At 36.6% G+C, this 23,217-nt stretch overlaps 1 protein-coding gene across 2 annotated transcripts in view; it reads left to right on the forward strand.

Moving 5' to 3' along the window:
• The window catches only part of GLRA3 (glycine receptor alpha 3), a 195,843-nt gene that overhangs the window by 136,218 nt on the left and 36,408 nt on the right, over positions 1 to 23,217 (forward strand). For both annotated transcript variants that reach the window (XM_030311883.1, XM_030311884.1), the window contains exon 6: positions 16,807 to 16,944. In XM_030311883.1, coding sequence (XP_030167743.1) covers positions 16,807 to 16,944 — 138 coding nt within the window. The remainder of the gene's footprint in view (positions 1 to 16,806; positions 16,945 to 23,217) is intronic.

A 23,217-nucleotide genomic window follows, 5' to 3' on the forward strand; every position in this document is an offset into this window, starting at 1 on the left:
ATAAAGAAGCTGTAATAATTATAAAAACATCTTCCATATGACTTCCAAATACATAAAGCAAAAGCAGGCAGAACTGCAATTAAAAAAATAGACAAATCAGTATTTACTTGAAAGCACAGGTATAAATATGGGAACAGAAGTAATTTAAAGATAGATAAAGAGAAACTCATTGTTTTAGGCATGCAAGAACATTTACAAAATGTTACAATTACAAAAGCCACAAAGGAAGCTTTAATCATTCCTAAAAATCAACACATGATGGACTGTGATCTCTCTCTAAAATGCAATATGACTAACTACAATATAAAGTTGCTATAAATTATATTCCAATAATTATTGCATATTAGTATGCAAGTGGTAGATCTGGAAACCGATAGCATTTAGTAAGTGACTTTTTGTTTAAAGAAATAAGGAGATTGTGAGCTCAAAATCCTGTAAAATAAAATGGATCTTTTATTAAAAAAAAGAAAGAAGGAAAGAGAAGAAAGAAAGAAAGAAAGAGAAGAAAGAAAGAAAGAGAAAGAAGAAAGAAAGAAAGAAGAAAGAAAGAAAGAAAGAAAGAAAGAAAGAAAGAAAGAAAGAAGAACTTCGTACTAACAACCATGGAGCTAAGCCTTTTATTCAAGAAGACGAAAAAGGAATAATAGAGCATTCAAAGAATCACATAAAAAACCTAAAGCTGGTGCTTTGAAAGGTCTAAGAACCTGGGAGAAACTCTTCAAAGAAAAAAAGAAATTAGGTTGCATATAAGAGATGCAGGGTGAAGAGAAGAAAATAATAGTGGGTCCACTAGATTGGAAACAATACAAGAAAATCCTGAGCACTCCATCTTTTCCAGTCATATCTACTGATCGGACATTAGAAAAGAACCTGAGGCAAAAGCTGTATTTGAAAAAGAGAATGAAAAGAAATCCATACCCTGCGGATAGCTAATGTCATCATAAATTAACGAGAAATTCAAAGACCTGAGACAATAATGAGAAAAACAGAACATTTTGAGGACTTTTTCTTTTTTTTTTTTAATTTTTTTTTTCCACGTTTTTATTTATTTTTGGGACAGAGAGAGACAGAGCATGAACGGGGGAGGGGCAGAGAGGGAGGGAGACACAGAATCGAAACAGGCTCCAGGCTCCGAGCCATCCGCCCAGAGCCTGACGCGGGGCTCGAACTCACGGACCGCGAGATCGTGACCTGGCTGAAGTCGGACGCTTAACCGACTGCGCCACCCAGGCGCCCCTTGAGGACTTTTTCAATGACTTGCATAAAGAATTAAGCATAAAGACGATTCAAGTTTTCTTTTAATCACAAGGATTAAGTGTTGCTTCAGTTACATGAGTTAGAAAAGAGTCGATTCATGAAGAAAATAGCGCAGAAGCTGACTTCTGCTTAAATATGCTGTGTTTGTTGTAAAAATACATAACTTCACCAGAAATTTGTTTTAGATTCCTGGATGTTTTGGAATGCAGCCTGAATAAGAAATGGTTGTGAAAATATAGAGAAATAAGATTGGCAATATTGCTTGAAGACGTGAAGATAAACGAGATTCCTGAAGGTCATCTTAAAAATAAAGAGCAAAGGGGGCACTTGGGTGGCTCAGTGGGTTGACGATCTTTGCAGTTCCTGAGTTCAGGCCCCACATCAGGCTCTCTGCAGTCGTCCTGGGGCCCACTTCAGATCGTGTGCCCTGCCCCTCTTTCTCCCTCTCCCCCACTTGCGCACCCTTGTTCTCTCTCAAAAATAAACATGAAAGGAAGAAAGAAAGAAAGAAAGCGCAAAAGAGAGGAAAAGAAGATAGCATCATTGAGTTTAATGAAAATCGGAGGACGAACAGAAAAGGTAAAACAGAGAAAGTCACTGAAAACTCTTTGTAACATTTTAACATGTGTTTCCTAGAGATTGTTTTTCAAATATTCTTATTCTATTCATGGAACGTACATTCATGTAGCACTCGCGCTGAACTTCAAGAAAAAATAGAAAACCAAAATTACCTTTTTTCAATATTTAACTATAAATAGAAATGTCTTAGCTGCAATTCAAATGGTGTTTATCATAGTGATTCATTCTGCTGCCATTTAAAATCAACATGAACTAACCACAGTAAAACTGAACTTTATCCTTAGAGTGACCTAGAAAGCTGAAATCTCATCACTGAGAATTCCTCTGAAGCCAAAGGAAAGAATGGTGCCCCATGTATACAGGCACACTTCATTTTATTGCGCTTTTACTTGATCGTGCTTCGCAGACATTATGTGTGTTTTACAAGTGGAAGGTTTGTGACAGCCTGCATCAGGCAACTCCATCGACACCATTTTTTCCAACAGCATTTGCTCACTTTGGGTTCTGGATCGTATTTTGATAATTCTCACAATATTTCAAACTTTTTCATTATTACTATGTTTTTTACAGTGATCTGTGATCAGTGATCTTTGATGTTACTAGTGTAATTGTTTTGGGGCTCCACGAATCACACCCATATAAGACAGCGAACTCAGTCAATAAATGTATGCGTTCTGACTGCCCCACTGAGCAGCCATCGCCCCATCTCTCTCCCTCTCCTTGGGCCTCCTTATGTTCTGAGACATAATGAAATTAGACCAATTCATAACTCTACAGTGGCCTTTTAGTGTTCAGGTGAAGGAAAAATTCATAGATCTCTCACTGTATTTATTTATTTAAAAGTTTTTGTTTGTTTGTTTTTTGGTTTTTTTTGTTTTGTTTTGTTTTGTTTTGTTTTTTGAGAGAGAGAGAGAGAGAGAGAATCCCAAGCAGGTTCTGTACTCAAACTCAGGAACCATGAGATCATGACCTGAGCTGAAATCAAGAATTGGACATTTAATTGCCTGAGTCACCCAGGTGCCCCCACATATCTCTCACTTTAAATCAAAGCTAGAAGTGATTAAGGTTAGTGAGGAAGGCATGTCAAAAGCTGAGATAAGCTGAAAGCTAGGGATCTTATGCCAATTAGCCAAATTGGAATGGCCCATTAGCCAATAACAAGGAAGAAGTTTGAAGGCATTCAAGAGTGCTATTCCAGTGAACACAAATGATAAGAAGGCAAAATTGCTTTACTGCTGATGTGGACAACGTTTGAATGGTCTGGATACAAGATCAAACCAGCTACCACATTCCCTTCACCCGAAAGGTGTTCCAGAGGACGGCCCTAACTCTCTGCAGTGCTGTGAAGGCTGGGAGAGGTGAGGAAGCGAAAAAAGAAAAGTTTGAAGCTAGCAGAGTTTGGTTCAGGAAATTTAAGGAAGGAAGCTATTTCTATCACATCAAAGCGCAAAGTCAAGCAGCAAGAACTGATGTAGAAGCTGCGGCATGTTATCTAGACGATCTAGCTCAGACAATTAATGAAGGTGGCTACACTAAATAACAGATTTTTCGTGTAGAGGAAACAGCCACTTACCAAAGGAAGATGCCATCTAGGATTTTCCTAACTAGAAAGGAGAAATTAGCGCCGGGCTTCAAAGCTTCAAAAGACAGGCTGACTCTCTTGTTAGGGGCAAAGTTAGCTGGTGATTTTAAGTTGAAGTCAATGCTCATTGACCACTCCAAAAATCCCAGGGCCCTTAGGAATTATGCTAAATCTACTCTGCCTGTGCTCTAAATGGAACAACAAAGCCTGGATGACAGCACATCTGTCTACGGCATGGTTTACTGAATATTTTAAGCCCACTGTTGAGATCTACTGCTCAGAAAAAAAGATTTGCTTCCAAACAGGACTGCTTATTGACAATGCACTTGGTCACCCAAGAGCTCTGTGGGAGATGGGCAGTGAAATTAATGTTGTTTTCAAGTCTGCGAACATGACATGCATTCTGCAGCCCATGGATCAAGGAGTAATTTTGATTTTCAAGTCTTATTTTTAATAAACACATGTTGTAACACTATAGCTGCCATACTTAGTGATTCCTCTGATGGATCTGGGCAAAGCAAATTATAAACCTAGAAAGGATATACCATTCTGGGTGCCATTAAGAACATTTGTGATCCATGGGAAGAGGTGAAAATATCAATATGAACAGGAGTTTGGAAGAAGTTGATTCCAACCCTCATGGAAAATTTTGAAGGGCTCAAGACCTCAGAGAGGGAAGTCACTGCAGAAGTGGGAGAGAAGCAAGAGAACCAGAATTAGAAGTGGAGCCTGAAGATGGGGCTGAATTGCTGCAAGCTCATGATCAAACTTGAAAAGGTGAGGGACTCTTTCTTATGGATGAACGAAGAAAGTGGTCTCTTAAGATGGAATCTACTTTTGGTGAAGATGCTGTAAAGATTGTTGAAATGACAACAAAGGATTGAGAGTATTGCATAAATTTAGTCAATAAAACAGCAGGAGGGTTTGAGAGGATTGACTCCAGGTTTTTTGTTGTTGTTGTTGTTGTTGTTGTTGTTTTTAGTTTATTTATTTTTGAAAGAGAGAGCGAGCACAAGCAAGGAAGAGACAGAGAGCGAGGGAGACAGAATCCCAAGCAGGCTCCGTGCGGTCAGCAGAGAGCCCGATTCAGGGCTCAGTCTCACAAACCGTGAGATCATGAGTTGAGTTGAAATCAAGAGTCAGACACTACACCCACTGAGCCACCCAGGAGCCACCCAGGAGCCCCCCCGGCCCAGTTTTGAAAGAAGTTCTGATGTGGGTAAAATGCTATCTAACAGCATCACGTGCCACAGAGAAATCATTGGTGAAAAGTAGTCTGCCGATGCAGCAAACTTCATTGTTGCCTTATTTTAAGAAATTGCCACAGCCCCCCCAATCCTCAGCAGCCACCACCCTGACCACTCAGCAGCCATCAGTGTCAAGGTAAGACCCTGCACCAGCAAAAAAGTTTATGACTCATTGAAAGCGCAGATGATGGTTAGCATTTTTTAGTAATAAAATATTTTTAAATTAAGGTAGGTACAGTGTGTTTTTTTTAGACTTAATGCTATTGCCCACTTAATAGGCTATAGTATAGTATGCACATAACTTTTATATGCACTGGGAAGCCAAAAAATGATTTGACTAGCTTTATTGCAATATTTGCTTTATCACAGTGCTCTGGAACGGAACCAATAATATATCTCTAAGGATGCCGGTAGGTTCCAAGTTCGACGCAGGGCTTGAACTTCTGAACTGCGAGATCATGACCTGAGCCAAAGCTGGACGCTTAACAGACTGAGCCACCCAGGCGCCCCTAATCCTTTCTTTTTTTAATTGGCTGTAGGAAATAAAACACAAAGCTATCTCTTCAAAAGACAAATTTTTATTGATATCACAGTTTTATTTATAAATGCATTTTGTCTGTTTGCTTCACAAATAGCTAATCTGTGAGGCAAGGAAACACAGCCATATTATGACTTAGACTGTGCCCCTGAGGGATTGGCAGTAGAAATTGATGTGCGGGTATAGGGGTGAGACCAAAATGAAAGATTTAATTTTCAGCCTTTGATTTATACCATAAAGAAAATTTCGAAATTGACAGGTTTCCCAGGCAAAGTAAGGGATGGAGGATATTTTTAATCTTTGTAGAATATTGAGTAATAATTTCCTAGACTCGTAATAAAGCTTCATTTTTAATAAAAAGCCAAAGATGACATGGTGTATATAATGTCACTATATCAATAAAAGATCTAATTCCTGATTTCCTATCTAAAGACGAATGTTGGCAACCAAACAGGAAAACCTCACCAGTGTGAGAAAGGTAAAGAAATTTTAATTACTCAGGTTAGAAAAGAAAATACAAGGAAATAATTCAGGGAGGAAAGGGCCCTTTTCCACAAGGAACAGCCTAAATCCCTAAAACTATAGGAAAAGATACTCTTAAGGTCAACTTAAAAAAAAATTAGACACAAATTGTAAGAAACTTTCAAAATACGCTTTAATGGGGTTTTTGGATGGAAAGGTCTAAAGACAGATGGGAAGTTTTTGTTATTTAGTTTGCAGATTCATTTCAAAACCACATCTGATATGATGCAGACTGGTTACTCTGGAGACTATTTAAGGAGTTTGGTGAAGATTTCTCACAATTATTTCCTAATGATCTCTACTGTTTTCAAGCTCTTTCATAATTTAAAACAGTGTGGATATTTTTCAAAATAATTCTATGCCTTTTGCCTGGCTAGTTAGAGATACAGATGGTTCTTGTTTTTCCGAGTATTTATTACTGAAGCCTCTACAGTTACAATGTTAGTTAGAAAGCAAGTTTTCCCTGAGACAAAAATATTCATTGATGAACTAGCTACTCATAAAATTACTCCCCACTTAAACATTATTGCACCCTTTTAACACCATGACTATTCTGTCTCAGTCTGTCCTCATCTTTCTAATTTGACTTTGCTGATTATCAGATATTCTAAACACATGACAATTAAAAAAAAAGATGGTGTAGTTGTGTCTTACAAAAAGGTGACATCACAGTGGTTGTATTATCCTTTACATATATTATTTGATTTAATCCTAAGTGCAACTTAATGAGATAGGTTTTATTATTTTTATATTGTAAAAATCAGCAAATGAAGGTTTAGAAAGGTAAAGTGACTTTCCCACAGTCACACAACTATCAAGTGGACAGAGCAAACTTCTGTGAATTAATAGCTCACAAATTTATAACAAGCATTAGTTCTTTTTAAATCTAGTTCTAGTAGCCAAAATACTAGTAGAGTAATTGTTATAGGTTAGTTTACCAGAGAGTCTTAGAGAAAGTGTAATTATTAAGATAATTTAGCAGGCCTATAACTTAAACGAAACCACATCTAACAACCTGGTTAACGGTAAGATTATTCAAAATAATGCACACATTATAAATAAAAATGTTTTAGTTAAATACATTTTGACATAGCAGTTGTTCCTTGTCAAGTCAATAAAATTTACTTGGGTAATATTCCTCCTGGCAATAATCAGCAAACATGTGCCAAGAGTGAGCATTTTCTTCCTCTTGTTTTTTAAATTCCAGCTCCTAGTTAAGGACATCAGCGTTTGCAAGCTGTGTCAAACCGAGAAATCTCAGTCTCTCTTTCTCCTTTATTTGACTGAGAAAGCTGGGCCAAATGTGATTCTAGGTCACTTAAAACTGAACGTGAATCTATAGTTTATTTATAACTCTCAAAACGGATTTCAACTTAAATATATTGTCAGTCATACCTTCCCTTTGAATAAGTATTTCTTTTACATACTACTATAAGGTATTAAACAATATCCTTTTTCTTTTATTTTCCTGTAGTCTTTTGAACTGTTTTTTAAATAACCAAAGGTTATTTGATTTTTTTTTTTTTAATGATAACATAATACATCTGAATGATGTCTTCAAAACCAGCACGTTTATACTGGGAAATTTGAACAAAAGAGACTGAAAAACAAAAACATGTTTTAGCCTCAACTGAACAATCCTTTCTTACTAGTGTTAACCAGTTTTGTCGTGACCCCTCTTCTTTTACTCTGTGTGTGTGTGTGTGTGTGTGTGTGTGTGTGTGTGCGCGCGCGCGCTTATACACACACATGGGCCATGCATACGGTTATAAATGTTTCATGAACGTGTAATACGGCTGGGAATCTCAATTTCTAACTGATCCACCATGAGGTTTACACCAAAGTAGCTTCCATATCATATTATTTGAGGGAACAAAAAGATTTTAGAACAAAGCCTGAGGCTGAGTAAATGTAAGATAAGAACTGATTGGAAAGTATGGCTGAAACGTTGTATCCCCGCAACAAAGGAAAACATCAAAAGTATGATGATGCCAAGAGAACTGGATTTTACCAGCCTCAGATTTTGTTGGATGTGAAGGTACAGCCCCGCAGAGCCATGGTGAAACATCCTGAAGTGGAGGGTAGAAAGGGTTGAAAGTGGCGAAATGACGTCGGTTCATGTGGTCTTCCACTCATTTCTTCTCATTGCCATCAGGGTGCTAAAGCTCCTCCCTATTATCAGGGTAACCTATAACTTCTTAAAATGGGGACACTTAAAAGACTAAAGGAAAGGCACCACAGATACTGAAATTATTGTATTTTATAATATCTATTTATTAACTGACAGGTTTTTTAGAATGTTAATGGGTAAATTAAATAGTCCTAAACTATTTCTTTTTAAAATCTATCTTTTCTGAGGTGCCTAGGTGGCTCCATCAGTTGAGCGTCAGACTCTCGATTTCTGTTCAGGTCATGGTCTCAGGGTCTGAAGATGGAGACCTACCTCTGGCTCTGCATGGAGCCTGCTTGAGATTTGCTCTCTTGCTCACTCTGCCCCGCCTCCACTTGTGCTGGTGCCCTCTCTCCCTCTCAAAATAATAATAATTAATAAAGTATGTCCTTTCTAAATAAATACATGCATTTATATATTATGTATATTTATTATATATATAAATGTATAACTTGTATATAAATATATATATATTAAAGAGAAAACCAAAATAATTGGAATTCTCTTTAAAGTTGCAATTTTGGTATTAAATTTGAAAGTGTTAACACTATCAGTTGACCGTGCCATATAATATAATGATTTCAATGAGAAAATATTCTCTAGAGTTGAGGTAGCTACAATACTTGATAAAGTCAGAGCTTGATTTTATGTATTTTATATTGATATATGTAACTATTTAAGTCATTTATTTTTATAGATATTGTCTTTGTCTTGAATAAGAGGGGTTTTTATCAATAAATATGTTTTTTAGGACAAAACTCAGTCAAATTAATTGTTTCTACTTAGGAATCTTTTAATTTTTTGTCTAATTTAGATTTGGGTGTATATGTCTTCTCAATTCCATTTCCATTTCAATATAAGTTATCCAATTAAAAACAAGCAGTCTATCAATATAATCTTCCCATTCCAAAACACAGCTATCAAATTCCAATAAAAAAATAGTGCATGTCATTTAAGATTTTATTATTTTTTCCTTTATATTATAGGGATTAATCTCAAGGTATTCCTGCATAGAAATTTTATTTTTATAATTACCATTTCTAAAAGCTTCAAAATGCAAAATTTTAGTGTTCCATTCTTAAAATAATTTGATTAAATATTTCCGACTGATCTTAAACAACTGCAACCAAAATTTAGAGAACATATTTATCAAAAGTTCAATATAATTGCAGAACATACACGGTGATTTACAAAATACTTCTTCAAATGTTCATACTTCTTAAAAATTTCCCAGATAACAAGCAGTAAATAGAGAAGGCTTGTTGTGCCATAATCAAATGTAATTTTTAATTCTACATCAGCTTTGTCAGATACAAGGAAATATAGTTCAGGTGCTCTGTTCCAATAAAGAAGTCATAAATGTTAATGACTACTGCTACTCTTTCATTGATAGAGTGTAAGAGTTTATGGATATAAAATAAATCATATATGCATCATAACTAATTCCAAAAACACTGCAGCTCCGCAGATTTCTTTTTTTTTTCTTTTAAGTTATGCTGTGCTCACCTTAAGTGCAACTAACATGTCTTACCGCACAACACTATTACAATTCCATTGACAGTATTCCCTATGCTGTACCTTTTATCCCTGTGACTTACTGGCTTTTTTACAACTGTGATGAATTCCAACAGAGATTTTACTCAGCTCTATCACAAGCAAGTGACATTTATTTTCAATGTTGAACTTTTTAAGTGAATTTAAGAGAGACTTCTCAATGGAATTTACAGTGACATTTCATAGCTCATCTTCAACAAATGTAATTCCAAAAGCTTTACTTTGATTACAGAATTAGATTTAAAAATTAATTTAAAATTAATTTAACCAATTTTCTCTTTAAAGTAGGAAATGATACTGAAACAAGCCTCACATCATTTCATTGCTTGCAAATTTCCCATCATGCACTTTTCCAGGAAAAATTAAAATGAAAAAAGAGTCAAATTAATTCAGAAAAACAACAGTTTGATATAAATAAAGACTTGGTTTCTATAATGTAATATGTAAATGCTTTCCCTACAAATGCACATATCAAATGATCATCTTTGGGCAGTGTTCTTGAAAGGACTGTATCTTTTGAAGTAGGTGCTGATGAGTTTTTAGCTCTGTGTTCCTGTGGCTTTTATGTGGACAGAGCTTTTGTGAATGTTAGATATAGACAATGTTTTATTGATGTTACACATTCATCATCAACTTTCTTGTAAAATAGAAATCTGTTGCTTAATTTTTCAATGAATATTGAACTTTCATTTCTTTCAGCCCATTCTGCTAAAAGGATTTATTGTGAAATGTAAGAGTGTTGCCAAATAATGAAATAAAGAAATGTTTGTAGGTTTCAAAGCATTCACTGCTCAGCTTTCACTTATAGTTTTGTAACTCATATCCATGACACTTGGATACTTTAACCCACCTTACAGATGTCACAGGTTTGTACACCAAGTGGGCAGCAGAGGGGGAAAGTTACACACTTCTGCCCCCACTCAATTCAGGAGTCAGCATCCTCTGAAAGGAAGATGGTAGTTTCTTCGTTACGGGAAGAATTCAATAATAAAGACAGATGGACCATTCCGGATGTTTGCTGTTGTACAAATTTAATTTAATGTGAAACTATTAAAATAGTCTCATACTCTTATGCCATGGGAGAATCTAGAAGTAAAATTGAAGATCGGTCAAAGCAACAATGATGTATTTTAAAACAATGACTAATAATACCTAATCTAAAAATGAAAAATCTTGGGGCACATGGGTGGTTCAGTCAGTTAAGCATCTGACTCTTGATTTTGTCTCAGTCATGATCTCAGATTTGTATGATCAAGTCCTCCATACTCAGTGTGGAGCCTGCTTAAGATTCTCTCTCTCCCTCTGCCCCCCTCCCCCAATCGCACTCTCTCTCTCCCTATAAAATAAAATAAATACATAAAATTTTAAAATGAAAAATCTAGAACAAATGCTAAGCCAGAGAGGATATGAGGAAAAAAACAAGTACTATAGGGCTGTCTTGGCAAACCAAGATGTGTAATTTTAATATCATCATCCATAGGTAGGTGACTTTCAAACCTTTATCTTTGATCTTGACCTCATTTTCAGAACATATGTGAATGATTTCAACTATTTTCAACATATAAGTCAATGTTCAGACTTATGACCATCAACACCTGCATCTTCTGCTGGCATCTTAGACTCAAGGTACCCCAAAATAAGCTCTTCATATACAAGTACACACATAGGGGCACCTGGGTGGCTCAGTTGATTGAGCATCCAACTCTAGATATTGGCTCAGGTCATGATCCTGGGATAGTATGATCAAATCCCACATGGGGTTCTGCTCTGAGTGTGGAGCCTGCTTGAGATTTTCTCTCTCTCCCTCTGACCCTCTCTCCCTCTCACATGCTCTCTCTGTCTAAAATAAAATAAAAAAATAAAATACACACACACACACACACACACACACACACACACACACCCTCCCCTACCTCCTCCCTTATCTATTTCTGATTTAAATATTCAAATTACTGATATATGCCATATACTATTTTAGGTACTTAAAAATATGCCAGTAACCAAAATGGAATAATCTCAGCTTTTATGAAGTTTCAGTTCTTGGAGGCTAGGTAGAAAAATACTAAAAACTTGATGCATATATACAATGTCAAGTAGAGATAAGTTCTGTGGGAAAAGCGAACAGGAAAAAACTAGTGCAGACTATTTGGAGGAAAAGTATTTTATAAGATGGTCAGAGAAGGCTACTCTAATGACATGAAATATAAAGTAAAGACTGTGGCATAGCTACCTTTCAGTTACTTAGACCTGAAACTTCGAAGTTTCCTCAACTTATTTTTCCCTAAATGTATTTTTAATTAATCCCCAATGTTGACAAAACAAGCTGCTGAAATATTATCTCTGACTTATATTCCTTAAGGACCATTGGAAAAGAATGAGAGGTTTTTTTTTCTTTGCCATCTCAAGAGTGCAAACGACTTTTTAAAAATTTATTTTATTGTGGCAAGAACACTTAGCATGAGTTCTGCTCTCTTAAATTTTTAAGGATATATTATTGTTGACTGCAGGTACAATGCTGCACAGGTCTCTAGAACTTATTCAACTTGCTTGACTAAAACTTCAGGCTGGTGGATTAGTAATTTTCATTTTCCCTTCACCCTCAGTCCCTATTTCACTCTTTTATTAAATTGATTTGACTATTTTATATACCTCATATAAGTGAAATCATGCAGTATTTGTTATTCTGTGACTGGCTTATTGCACCTAGCATAATATCCTCAAGGTTCATCCGTGTTGTAGCAAAAATTGAAAATGGGAACCATACGATCCAGTAATTCTACTTCTATGTTTTTTTTTCCCAAAAGAATTAAAATCAGGATCTCAAAAAAAATATTAACACCACTATGTTTATTGCAGTACTATTCACAATAGCCAAGAAGTGGAAATAATGTAAATATCCATTGACAGATGAATGGATAAAAAAAGAAAAGTAGTATATACGTACAATGAAACACTACTCAGCCCTTTAAAACAACAAAGATGCCTGGGTGGCTCAGTAGTTTAAGCGTTTGACTTTTGATATCCACTCGGTCGTGATTTCACGGTTTGTGAGTCGAGCCCCGAGTCAGGCTCCATGCTGACAGTGTGGAGCCTGCTTGGATTCTGTCCTCCCCCACCTCTCTCTGCCCCTTGCCCACCACTCTCTATCTCTCTCTCGAACTTTAAGTCTCGAACTTTAATTTTTTTTTTTTCAACGTTTTTTATTATTTATTTTTGGGACAGAGAGAGACAGAGCATGAACGGGGGAGGGGCAGAGACAGAGGGAGACACAGAATCGGAAACAGGCTCCAGGCTCTGAGCCATCAGCCCAGAGCCCGACGCGGGGCTCGAACTCACGGACCGCGAGATTGTGACCTGGCTGAAGTCGGACGCTTAACCGACTGCGCCACCCAGGCGCCCCAGTACTTAACATTTTAACACACAGGATATTAAAAGGACTTTTACATAAGAGTCAAAATGTCATAAAATGATCATTGTTACTGCTTCATCAAGGATGGTAGACCCTCTTTAGAATTAGCATTGTTAGTACTACACTACAAGATGTGGCATTAAGAACACAATAACCACGCAGGTAGTTTGTTGCCATTGTCTTTAATTATGCTAAAGCACCAGAAGTTTTACCCTCCATTGTTTCTTCACCATCCGATCTAGCGAATGTCAACACAAGGAAAAAGGTGAATGTCTTCTCATAATTATGAAAGTAGTTGGGACCTTGAGAAACTCATGAATGGATCTTGCTAATGTTCCTACAGCCTAGTTTTTGTCATCTCACTCCTCCGCTCATGAGATTCCAATTGTTCATCTTTCCCCACAGGGAATGTTAAAAAATCAAAGCTCTCAACCTGGAAGTTAAAATGCACACACTCTTACGTTAATTTATCTTTTCATTCCATATCGCCTTCGTGCAAACTGGCTCTAGAACAAACGAAGCTATTTCTATATTACAAACCCTGGGAGTTTGCAGTTTCCCTCAACTAATTATAGCATTCTCTGTGCCTGAGGGCCTTATTTTTTCTCACATTCTTTGTATGAAGCCACATCTTTTTTTCAAGGTCCAACTCAAATGAGGCCTAAGTGGCTATCATAGATCCCCCTTCTGAATGCACTCAGCACTCTGTACCTCTCCCCTGCCATTTACGTTCTACCCTGTGATAACACCTCACCATCCCTGCAGCCTAGGAGGATGTCTGACACACAGTTGGTGCTCGGTAAATACTTGAACGTTTGGTTGCGTTGAACCATTTGTGCACGTGTTTCACTGCAGCTACCATATGGGATTGTTGGCTGAAATTAGGGTTAATGTCTCTGTTCCCTGAATAGAGTATTTCTTGTTGTGAAGTTCATTATGATACAAGGCAATTCACCTCACCACCTTGATCTCATTAGTCAATCCTATTCTTCTTAACATTCTCAAGCTTATATCAAGATCTCCCAAACAAGAGCATAAGAATGTTACAACACTTTGAACTGTGGAAAAGAGTATTGATTTTTTTTTTTAAGTCACACTTGAAGGTTTATTGAGACAAAATTACCATTTAGTTATCTTCCTTGGACATCCGAGTAAATTTCTCAGAACAAAAGAATTACCCCCATCCATGCCATCGGACTATTATCTTTCTGGTTTCAAGCAGATATTTTAGGGACCATAAGGAGCTAGCATATTTTGATTATGAGTTTCCCATACCTAAGTCACTTTGTGTGGGCAATTGTCTAACATAAGGAAGCTAAAAATTCTGCCTATAAATGGCATTAGAGACTACAGCTTGCTTTGAGGAAATCTCAGAGAGCTCGTTTCTTTTCACAGAAGACCCCAAGAAAAACTTAGAATGCAAAAACAAAATGAAGTTTCTCCATTGGTCTGTCTAAATCGGGATGAAATCTCACATATTTTGTCTTAGTCATTGCAGGTATGGGAGAATATGGCACATGTCTTACCTGGAAGCAGATAAGCAGTGGTGCCTGTATTAATATCTTTTTTTTAATGTCTTTTTTTTAAATTTACTGTGAGAGAGAAAGCGTGCAAGGAGGGATGGGCAGAGAGATAGGGAGAGAGAGAATCCCAAGCAGTTCCGTGCTATCAGCACAGAGCCCCAAATGGGGCTCGATCTCACAAGCCGCGAGATCATGCATGACCAGAGGGGAATTCAAGAGTCAGATGCTTAACCGACTGAGCCACCCAGCCACCCCTGTTTTACTACCTTTGATCTTTAAGAAATTGCATGTATTTTCTTTCTGGGTAAAATGGTATTTATAATGGATATATCAGAGGGCTTATGAATATAAGGAAGAGCCTTTTAATTTTTTTTTTTTCAATGTTTATTTATTTTTGGGACAGAGAGAGACAGAGCATGAACGGGGGAGGGGCAGAGTGAGAGGGAGACACAGAATCGGAAACAGGCTCCAGGCTCCGAGCCATCAGCCCGGAGCCTGATGCGGGGCTCGAACTCACGGACCGCGAGATCGTGACCTGGCTGAAGTCGGACGCTTAACCGACTGCGCCACCCAGGCGCCCCAGGAAGAGCCTTTTAATCACTAGTAACCAAATCATTAATTGCGAGGTTCAGTGAAATGTATTACAGTTAAAGCAAATCAAGCGTAGCCCTGTAGGTTCCCATATCTGCTCTGAAACCAGAATTCAGACATGCGCCTTCACTCTAGGTGACTTTCCAACAGCTAGCAAATAGTTCTCGCTCCATAAGGAGCCATCACACTGATGACACTGTGCTAAAACTTCGACAGCAGACTCCCGCAAAGTCCAGAGAGATCCTATCTCTAATCACTGATGCTCTCACTATTACCATCCCCGCCACCAGTGGAGTATATTCTACTAGATATGCCCAAGGGTTAGGTGCGTGCAGTTGAACCTCTGACTCCAGATTCTGCTCTTTCCGGAAGGTTCTTTTCCAGGTATTGTGGGAGAAGGGAGGATGATCAGTTCCCTTCCGTACACATTGCTCTGTCCAGCCAAATCTGCTCCATACCAGTTGTTCCTAATCACCCAACAGCCTCTTCCCTACAACACCAGCTCATTTCCAGGATAGCTTGTTTGGGACAATTTCCCTTGCTTGCTGCTTCATGGATTTAGAGCTCCTGCTTCCTTTATCGCCCACTTGAAGCCCACTCAGAAGCCAGATCCTATGTCCTCTCTCTACCTCCATGGTAGCAGTCTTCCTCCAAAAGCTCCATTCACTTTTTGTCTTTAAGTGTATGTTTCAGCAGCTTCTCATTCAGAACAGGGGGAAGATGAAATCCTTCTTTTCTTAGGTGCCACTCCTATATAAATATGAATTTTTCATTTACTAAAAGATGCTGACTTATTACAAAATATATTGGTTAATTCTGTCCTGAATTCACCGATAGTATGTGCAAGAGTTTCCTCCTCCACAAACTGTCTCACATGGATTTTCTTTGTACTCTGAGTTTCTCTGAATAGCTGGCATTTCTATTTAAAATACCATTTTGTTCATTTTGGGATTTGGAATGTAGAAGCAAATGCCATCAACTAAAATAGTTAATGATTAAATCAAGAAAGCTAGAAGGCTTGTGGTGCCTGGGAAGCTCAGTCGCCTAAGCATCCGACTCTTGATCTTGGCCCAGGTCATGATCTCATGGTTCATGAGTTTGAGCCCCATGTCGGGCTCTGCACTGACAATGTTCAGAGCCTACTTGGGATTCTCTCTCTCTCTTTCTCTCTGTCACTTCCCATCTCGTGTTTTCCTCTGTATTTCTCTCTTGCTCGCTCTTTCTGAAGATAAATAAACAAATAAACAGAAAGAAAGAAAGAAAGAAAGAAAGAAGAAAAGAAAGAAAAGAAAGAGGAAGAGAAAGGAAGAAGGAAAGAAAGAAAGAAAGAAAGAAAGAAGAAAGAAAGAAAGAAAAGAAAGAAAGAAAAAAGAAGAGAGAGAGAGAAAGAAAGATATAAGCCTTGATATTTTCCCCCATAGATATTACAGTTTAGGCCTTTTCCTAATCAGTAACAATTTCAGTTTTTGTTGAAAGAATCTTGAGTACTTTGAGAGGTGAGGAGATATCTAATGGAGTGGAACCAAAATGAACTGTTGTAATAATTCTGTTGTGGCCCATTCCAAGGAAACAATGGATATGCATGTCCTTTGAAGTTTCTATATGCCATGTCATGGTTTTTATTAACCTACTATGTTTTCTCACATTATTTGGTGAGTATTCTATGAGAATAGATTTCAACAGACTTTGGTGACATGAAACTGTCAGTCTATCGAGTTAAGATGACACTGGTCTTCCCACCCTATGTGAAATGTACAAGTTTTTTGTTTTTTTTTAATTTTATTTCTTTGAATGCGCTTTTATGCTATTAATATGTTTATTATGTTTTAACTAGTTGGGTACACAATGAATGATCTCATTTTTGAATGGCAAGATGAGGCGCCTGTACAAGTGGCCGAAGGACTCACTTTGCCCCAGTTTCTGCTGAAAGAAGAGAAAGATTTACGATACTGCACTAAACATTACAACACAGGTAGGGTTTGAGCATTCTTTATTATGCTTGTGACTTCTGGTTTTATGATGTTCAATATTTCTTAATTATAGTGGTAGATTAATTATTTTAACTATTTATAGCTCAGTATTTTTCATAGTGACAGCAGAAAACAAATGCATGTGAAATTTACGAATACTTCAACTCAATGCATGTTGTTATATAACTGATTCATATAGGATCAAAGAAATGCTCAATTATATCTATTTTTTTCTTTTGCAAAAAGCCCATAGTTCGGTCTAAATGATGTTTCAAAAAAAAAAGTTCCTTTAATTTCTATGTGAACAATAAAATGTACTTTCTAGCTCTTCTTGGACAATATACGTTGTGTTTGATGACAAAATGAAAAGAAATTGCTTTTTTTTTTTTTTTTTAAAGCTTCATTTGCCTAAACCTCTCTTTTGGCTACAGTTTTATGCATTTCAAGTTACTGTTACCTAAGCACCTACTACTTACACTGACACAGCAGCCTTTTGCCTTTGAGGATAGATATATGTTTTTAACTTTAAATTTTTTTAATATTTATTTTTGAGAGAGAGAGAGAGAGAGCGCGTGTGAGCAGGGGAGAGGCAGAGAGAGAGACACACACAGAATCCGAAGCAGGCTCCAGGCTCTGAGCTGTCAGCACAGAGTCCCCCACGGGGCTGGAACTCACGAACCGGGGGATCATGACCTGAGCAGAAGTCAGATACTCAAGCAACTGAGCCCCCCAGGCGCCCCAAGATTTTGTTTTTGACACCAAGGATTGATATATTTGCACATTCATGAGATCTGTTCTCTTCTCTCAATCAGTACGGACTATTCCCATAATATTTATTCTTGCTGCCTAAACCATTCCTACAAGTTCTGTTAAACCACCCACAAGTGAGTCATCACTTCAGTGCGGTTAGTCCACAGTCTCCCACTGGCATCAGCTGCTGCTCCTATTATTTCCTTACAGTAACTATGATTCCTCTTTGGCTCATCGATTGCCGGTACTGTGACCTGACCTTTCACTCTACAAGGTCTTCAATCTCTTTTATCTCTTTAATCAATTCATAGTACCTGGTGAAAAAGTCACTGCTGTTTTCTTAGCCCAGGGATGAGGCTGATATTTAATTTAATGGGGAGTTCAAGGTTAAGATCTCAACCCAAAGATAAAGGGCAAGAAGGTCAATACCAGGGTCCTGGCTCAAGTCTCCAGGGGCAGTCACAGTGACAAGCAAATTTTAGAGAGATGCTAAGAAGCGACTAGAGTTGGTGTAAGCTAGTGATTTGGTTTCCTAGGGCTGCTGTAACAAAGTGCCACAAACTCGGGGTCTCCCCAAGACCCTCTTCTACGTCTCCCCTTACTCTATGAGTTGGCCACAGTGGCTTGCTTTCTTACGTACACTCACCGATTCCTGCTTTGGGTCCTTTGTATTTGCTCTTCCTTCTGTACATGCTCTTCTATACTTACATACGTACTTCTCTACGTACATTCTTCTACACACACAAACATACTGTTTCCTCAAATTGTCCCAAACTCAATACTCTCACATAGTTCCGGACTGCTCAAATGACTCCATAACAAGCATATGCTAAATGCCCAAATGCCCCCTTCCACTTACTGCTTTCACTGCCTAAAATTTTATCTTTAATTTCTATGCTTACTTATGTATTGTTTCCTTTATTACCAAAAGTTTTGAAAGCCGAGGATTATATATAGTCTATTTCTGTGTTTCCTCAGTCTGCTGAAGTATGAAGATACTCAACAAGTATTTGTTGAGTAAAATAGTAAATAAAAAGTGGATTTGAACATGGAGAATTTGTCTGTACATGTGAGAATATTACAATCTTTTCCTGGGAGGGGCAGATTTACTCTAAACAGGAAACTTTCCCTTTAGCTCTGTATCGGCAAGCAGGCTTTTTTTCCCCTCCAGTTGTGTTGAGGTATAATTGACATAAAATAATAGGTTAATCAGCTTACAGCATGCTGATTTAATATATGTATACACTGTTAAAGGATTTCCCCTATCAAGTTAGTTAATACACCCATCTCTTCACATACTTACCTTTTGTGTGTGTGAAAATATTTACATTCTACTCTCCTAGCAAATTTCAATTATACAGTAGTGTTATCAACTCTAGTTGCCATGTTATCTAGATCCTCAGACCTTGTTCATCTTGTAACAAAGGAATTGTTTTTTTAAACAACTCTATTGAGGGGCTCCTGGGTGGCTCTCAGTTGGTTAAGCATCTGACTCTTGATTTCAGATCAGGTCATGATCTCACTGTTGGTGAGACAGAGCCCTGTGGCCTCTGCACTGACAGTGTGGAACCCGCTTGGGAATCACTCTCTCTCCCTCTCTTTGCCCCTCTCTCACTTGCATTTTCGCACTCTTTCTCTCTCTTTCAAAATAAATAAATAAACATTTAAAACAATGCAATAACTCAATTGAGATATAATTGAGGTACTATAAAATTCATTTGTTTAAGGAACACAGCTCAGTGATTTTTAGTATATTTACAGAGGTGTGTGACCATCACCATATCTCAGAACATTTTATCACCTAAAAAAAATAAACCTCATAACCATTAGCACTCCTTCCCATCCAGCAGCCCTAGGTAATCAGTAGTCAACTTTCTGTCTCTATAGCTTTCTATTTTCTGGATGTTTTATATAAATGGAATCACATGTGGTCTTTGTGATGGTCTTTTTTCACTTAGAAGAATGTTTTTGAGATTCATCCCCATGGTAGCATATTTTCATACTTCATTCCTTTTTATTCCCAAATAGTACTCTATTGTATGGATATACCTCATTTGTTTTTTTTATTCATTCACCAGTTGATAGACATTGGGAGTGTTTCCAACTTATGAGCCACTTATGAACACTCATATACATATTTTGGGGTGGATCTATGTCATATCTCTTGGGTATATAATTAGGAGTGGAAAGTTGGATCATGTGATAAATTTATGTTTAACATTTTAAAGAACTGCCAGTCTGTTTTTCAAAGTATTCACACCATTTTACAACCCTTCCATCAGTCAGTGAAGGTTCCAGTTTCTCCACATCCTAACCAACCCTTGTCATTGTTCATCTCTTTTATTATAGCCATTTTAGTGGGTGAAACGATATCTCATTGTGGTTCTGATTTACATTTCTTTAATGGGTAATGATGAAAATCTTTGCATGTGCTTTTTTTGAATGTTTATTTATTTTTGAGAGAGAGAGAGAGAGAGAGAGAGAGAGCAAGGGAGGGGCAGAGAGAGAGGAAGAGGATCCAAAGCAGGCTCTGTGCTGTCATCCCAGAACCCTATGTGGTGGGACTTGAACTCATGAACCTGAGATTGTGACCTGAGCTGAAATCTGACACTTAAGCACTTAATAGACCGAGCCATCCTGGGTCCCCTTTTCATGTGCTTATTGATATTTGCATATCTTCTTTGGAAAAAGATGTTTATTCAATTTTCTTACCTATTTCCTGATTCAGTTATTTCTCTTTTTTAGTATTGACTTACATATGCTTTTTCCCAGTCAGTAGATTGTCTTTTCACTTTCTTAATTGTGTCATTTGAAGCCCCAAAACCTTTAATTTTGAGGAAGCCAAATTTATCACTTTTTTTTTCTTTTATTTCTTGTGATTTTGGTATTGTATTTAAAAAAAAAATATTGCTTAACCCAAGGCTATAAAGATTTACCCCGTGCCTTCTTCTAAGAATTTTGTAGTTTTAGAATTTGCATATAGGTCTATGATCCATTTTGAATAGTATGAGATGGGGTAGATGTTCATTCTTTTGCATGTGAACACAAAGTTCTCCCTGTACATCTATTGAAAAGACTGATATTTCGCTATAGAATAGCTTTAGTCCTTTGCTGAAAATCAGTTGACCATAAATGATCATTTCTGGACTTCAGCTCTATTCCAGTGATCTGCATATCTTTATGAGATGACCATGTTTTGTAGTTATTGTAGATTTGTAGCAAGCCTTGAAATGGGGAAATGTGAGTCCTCCAAATTTGTTCTTTTTTCCCCTGAAGGCTGTATTGGTTGGTTATTCTAGGTCCCTTGCATTTCCATACTAATTTTAGAATCAGCTTGTAAATTTCTGCATAAAGGCAGTTGATATTTTGAGAGAGATTGAAATGAATTTGTAGAGCAACTTGGGAAGTATTTTGATTTAGCCATATTTAGTGTTTTAATTAATGACTACAGAATGACTTTCCATTTGTTCCAATTTTCTTTAATTTTGTTCAGCTATGTTTTGTATTTCTTTAGTGTGGAAGCCTTGCACTTCTTTCATTAAATTTACTTATTAGTATTTTATTTTATGTGGTTCTATTATAAATGGAATTGGTTTTTTTTTAATTTGATTTTTTATTGTTTATTGCTAGTGTTGAGAAACACAACTGATTTTTGTATAGTGATAGTATATCTTATAACCTTGCTGAACTCAGCAGTTCAACTAGATTTTTAGTGAATTCTCTAGGATTTCCCACATGCAAGGTAATATCTCCTGCTTATAGAGATACTTTTGGTACTTCCTTTTCATTCTGAATGCCTTTTTCTTAATTGTTGGCCTAATTATCGTGGCTAGAACCTCTCACTACAATGCTTAATAGATGTGGCAAGAGAAGAGATTCTTGCCTTGTTCCAGAATTTAGTAGGAAAGCACTCAGCTTTTCACCATTAAGTATGGTATTAGCTGTAAGTTTTTCATAGAAGCCTTTTATCAGGTTGAGGAAATTCCCTTCTGTTTCTAGTTTGTTGTGTTTGTTATGAAAGACTGTTGGATTTTTCACAAAGTTTTACTTCTGTTGAGATGATCATTTAGTTTTGGTTTTTGTTCTATTAATATAGTGTATTACATTGACTTTAAGGCTAAGCCAACTTGCTTTCATTCCATAATTGTAGTTGGTTACGGTGTATAGCTCTTTTCATATGTTGCTAGATTCAGTTTGCTAGTATTTTTCTGGTTTTCTTGCATTTATATTCATAAGAGATATTGGCTGTATACATTTTTTTTCCTGGGATGTCTTTATCTGGTTTTTCTATCAGGGTAATACTCACCTCATTGAATGAATTAGGAAGTATTCCCTTCTATTTCCTGGAAGAGTTTATGTAGGATTGTTATTCATTTGTCTTTAAATGTTTAACAGAATTCACCAGTGAAGCTTTCTGGTCTTTAGTTTTCCCTTGTGTGAAGTTTTAAAATGACTAATTCAACCTCTACTTTTTATAGGCCTATTCAGATTTCTATTTCTTCTTGAATCAGTTTCAGTAATATGTGTCATTCTATATATTTGTACATTTCATCGCTTGTTGGTATACAGTTATTCCTAGTAATTTTTATAATCCTTTTAATTTCTCCAAGTAGCAATATCCTCTCTTTAATACCTGCTTTTAATAACTTTTTTTTGCTTGATCCATCTCAGCCAGGATATTTTAATTGCAAATTACAGACAACCCAAATAAAAAGTTCAACTGCCATAAAATAGTCAACCTTGTGCCCATTTTTATATTGGATTATTTGCCTTTTTATCATTGAATTGCAATGATTCTTTACATTTTCTCTAGGGTTTTTTTTTTTTTGAAAAAAAATTGAGACTAGAATGCATTTTTTTTTACTTTGTAACTAAAAAATGAATCAATCAAAATAAATTTTGAATCATTTACAAGAAATAAAATTTAAGCCTTAAAAGTAAAATAATTAAATAACTAATAATAAAATAAAATGATAGTCAAAATATAAATGTACTTAAAGAAGCTCCAGTGCTTATATCAGAATTTGTATAACTTGTTCATTTTTCTCTCTAGAACCACACATACACATGTGGTATACATGTGTATATTTTTATTTATTATCAATTAATTTATTATTAATTATATCATGAGATTACTTGGATTATTAATAGTGATAACAAGAAAATGCCTGTTATTCTTACCCTATTTCATTATTTAACTCTTTATATTTTAATATAATCTTAATTTTTTTTTATGTTTATTTCTGCAAGAGACAGAGCGCAAGTGGGGGAGGGGTAGAGAGAGAGGGAGACACAGAATCCGAAGTAGACTCCAGGCTCTAAGCTGTCAGCACAGAGCCCATATGTTTTAATATAATCTTAAAAATCTAAATTTATTTTTATATATTTCAAGAATTTCTAGGCATTCTGTGTGTAGTTGATAAATTGATGAAAGGAACATAGATAGCTTGCATGTATGTTTCTGATCACTAAACACTAAAGAGTGGAATCTAACTTCCCCAGAGTTTCTGAAACTTTGTTAGGGA

This window comes from Lynx canadensis, chromosome B1, assembly GCF_007474595.2.
Source record: "Lynx canadensis isolate LIC74 chromosome B1, mLynCan4.pri.v2, whole genome shotgun sequence".
Taxonomy (NCBI): domain Eukaryota; kingdom Metazoa; phylum Chordata; class Mammalia; order Carnivora; family Felidae; genus Lynx; species Lynx canadensis.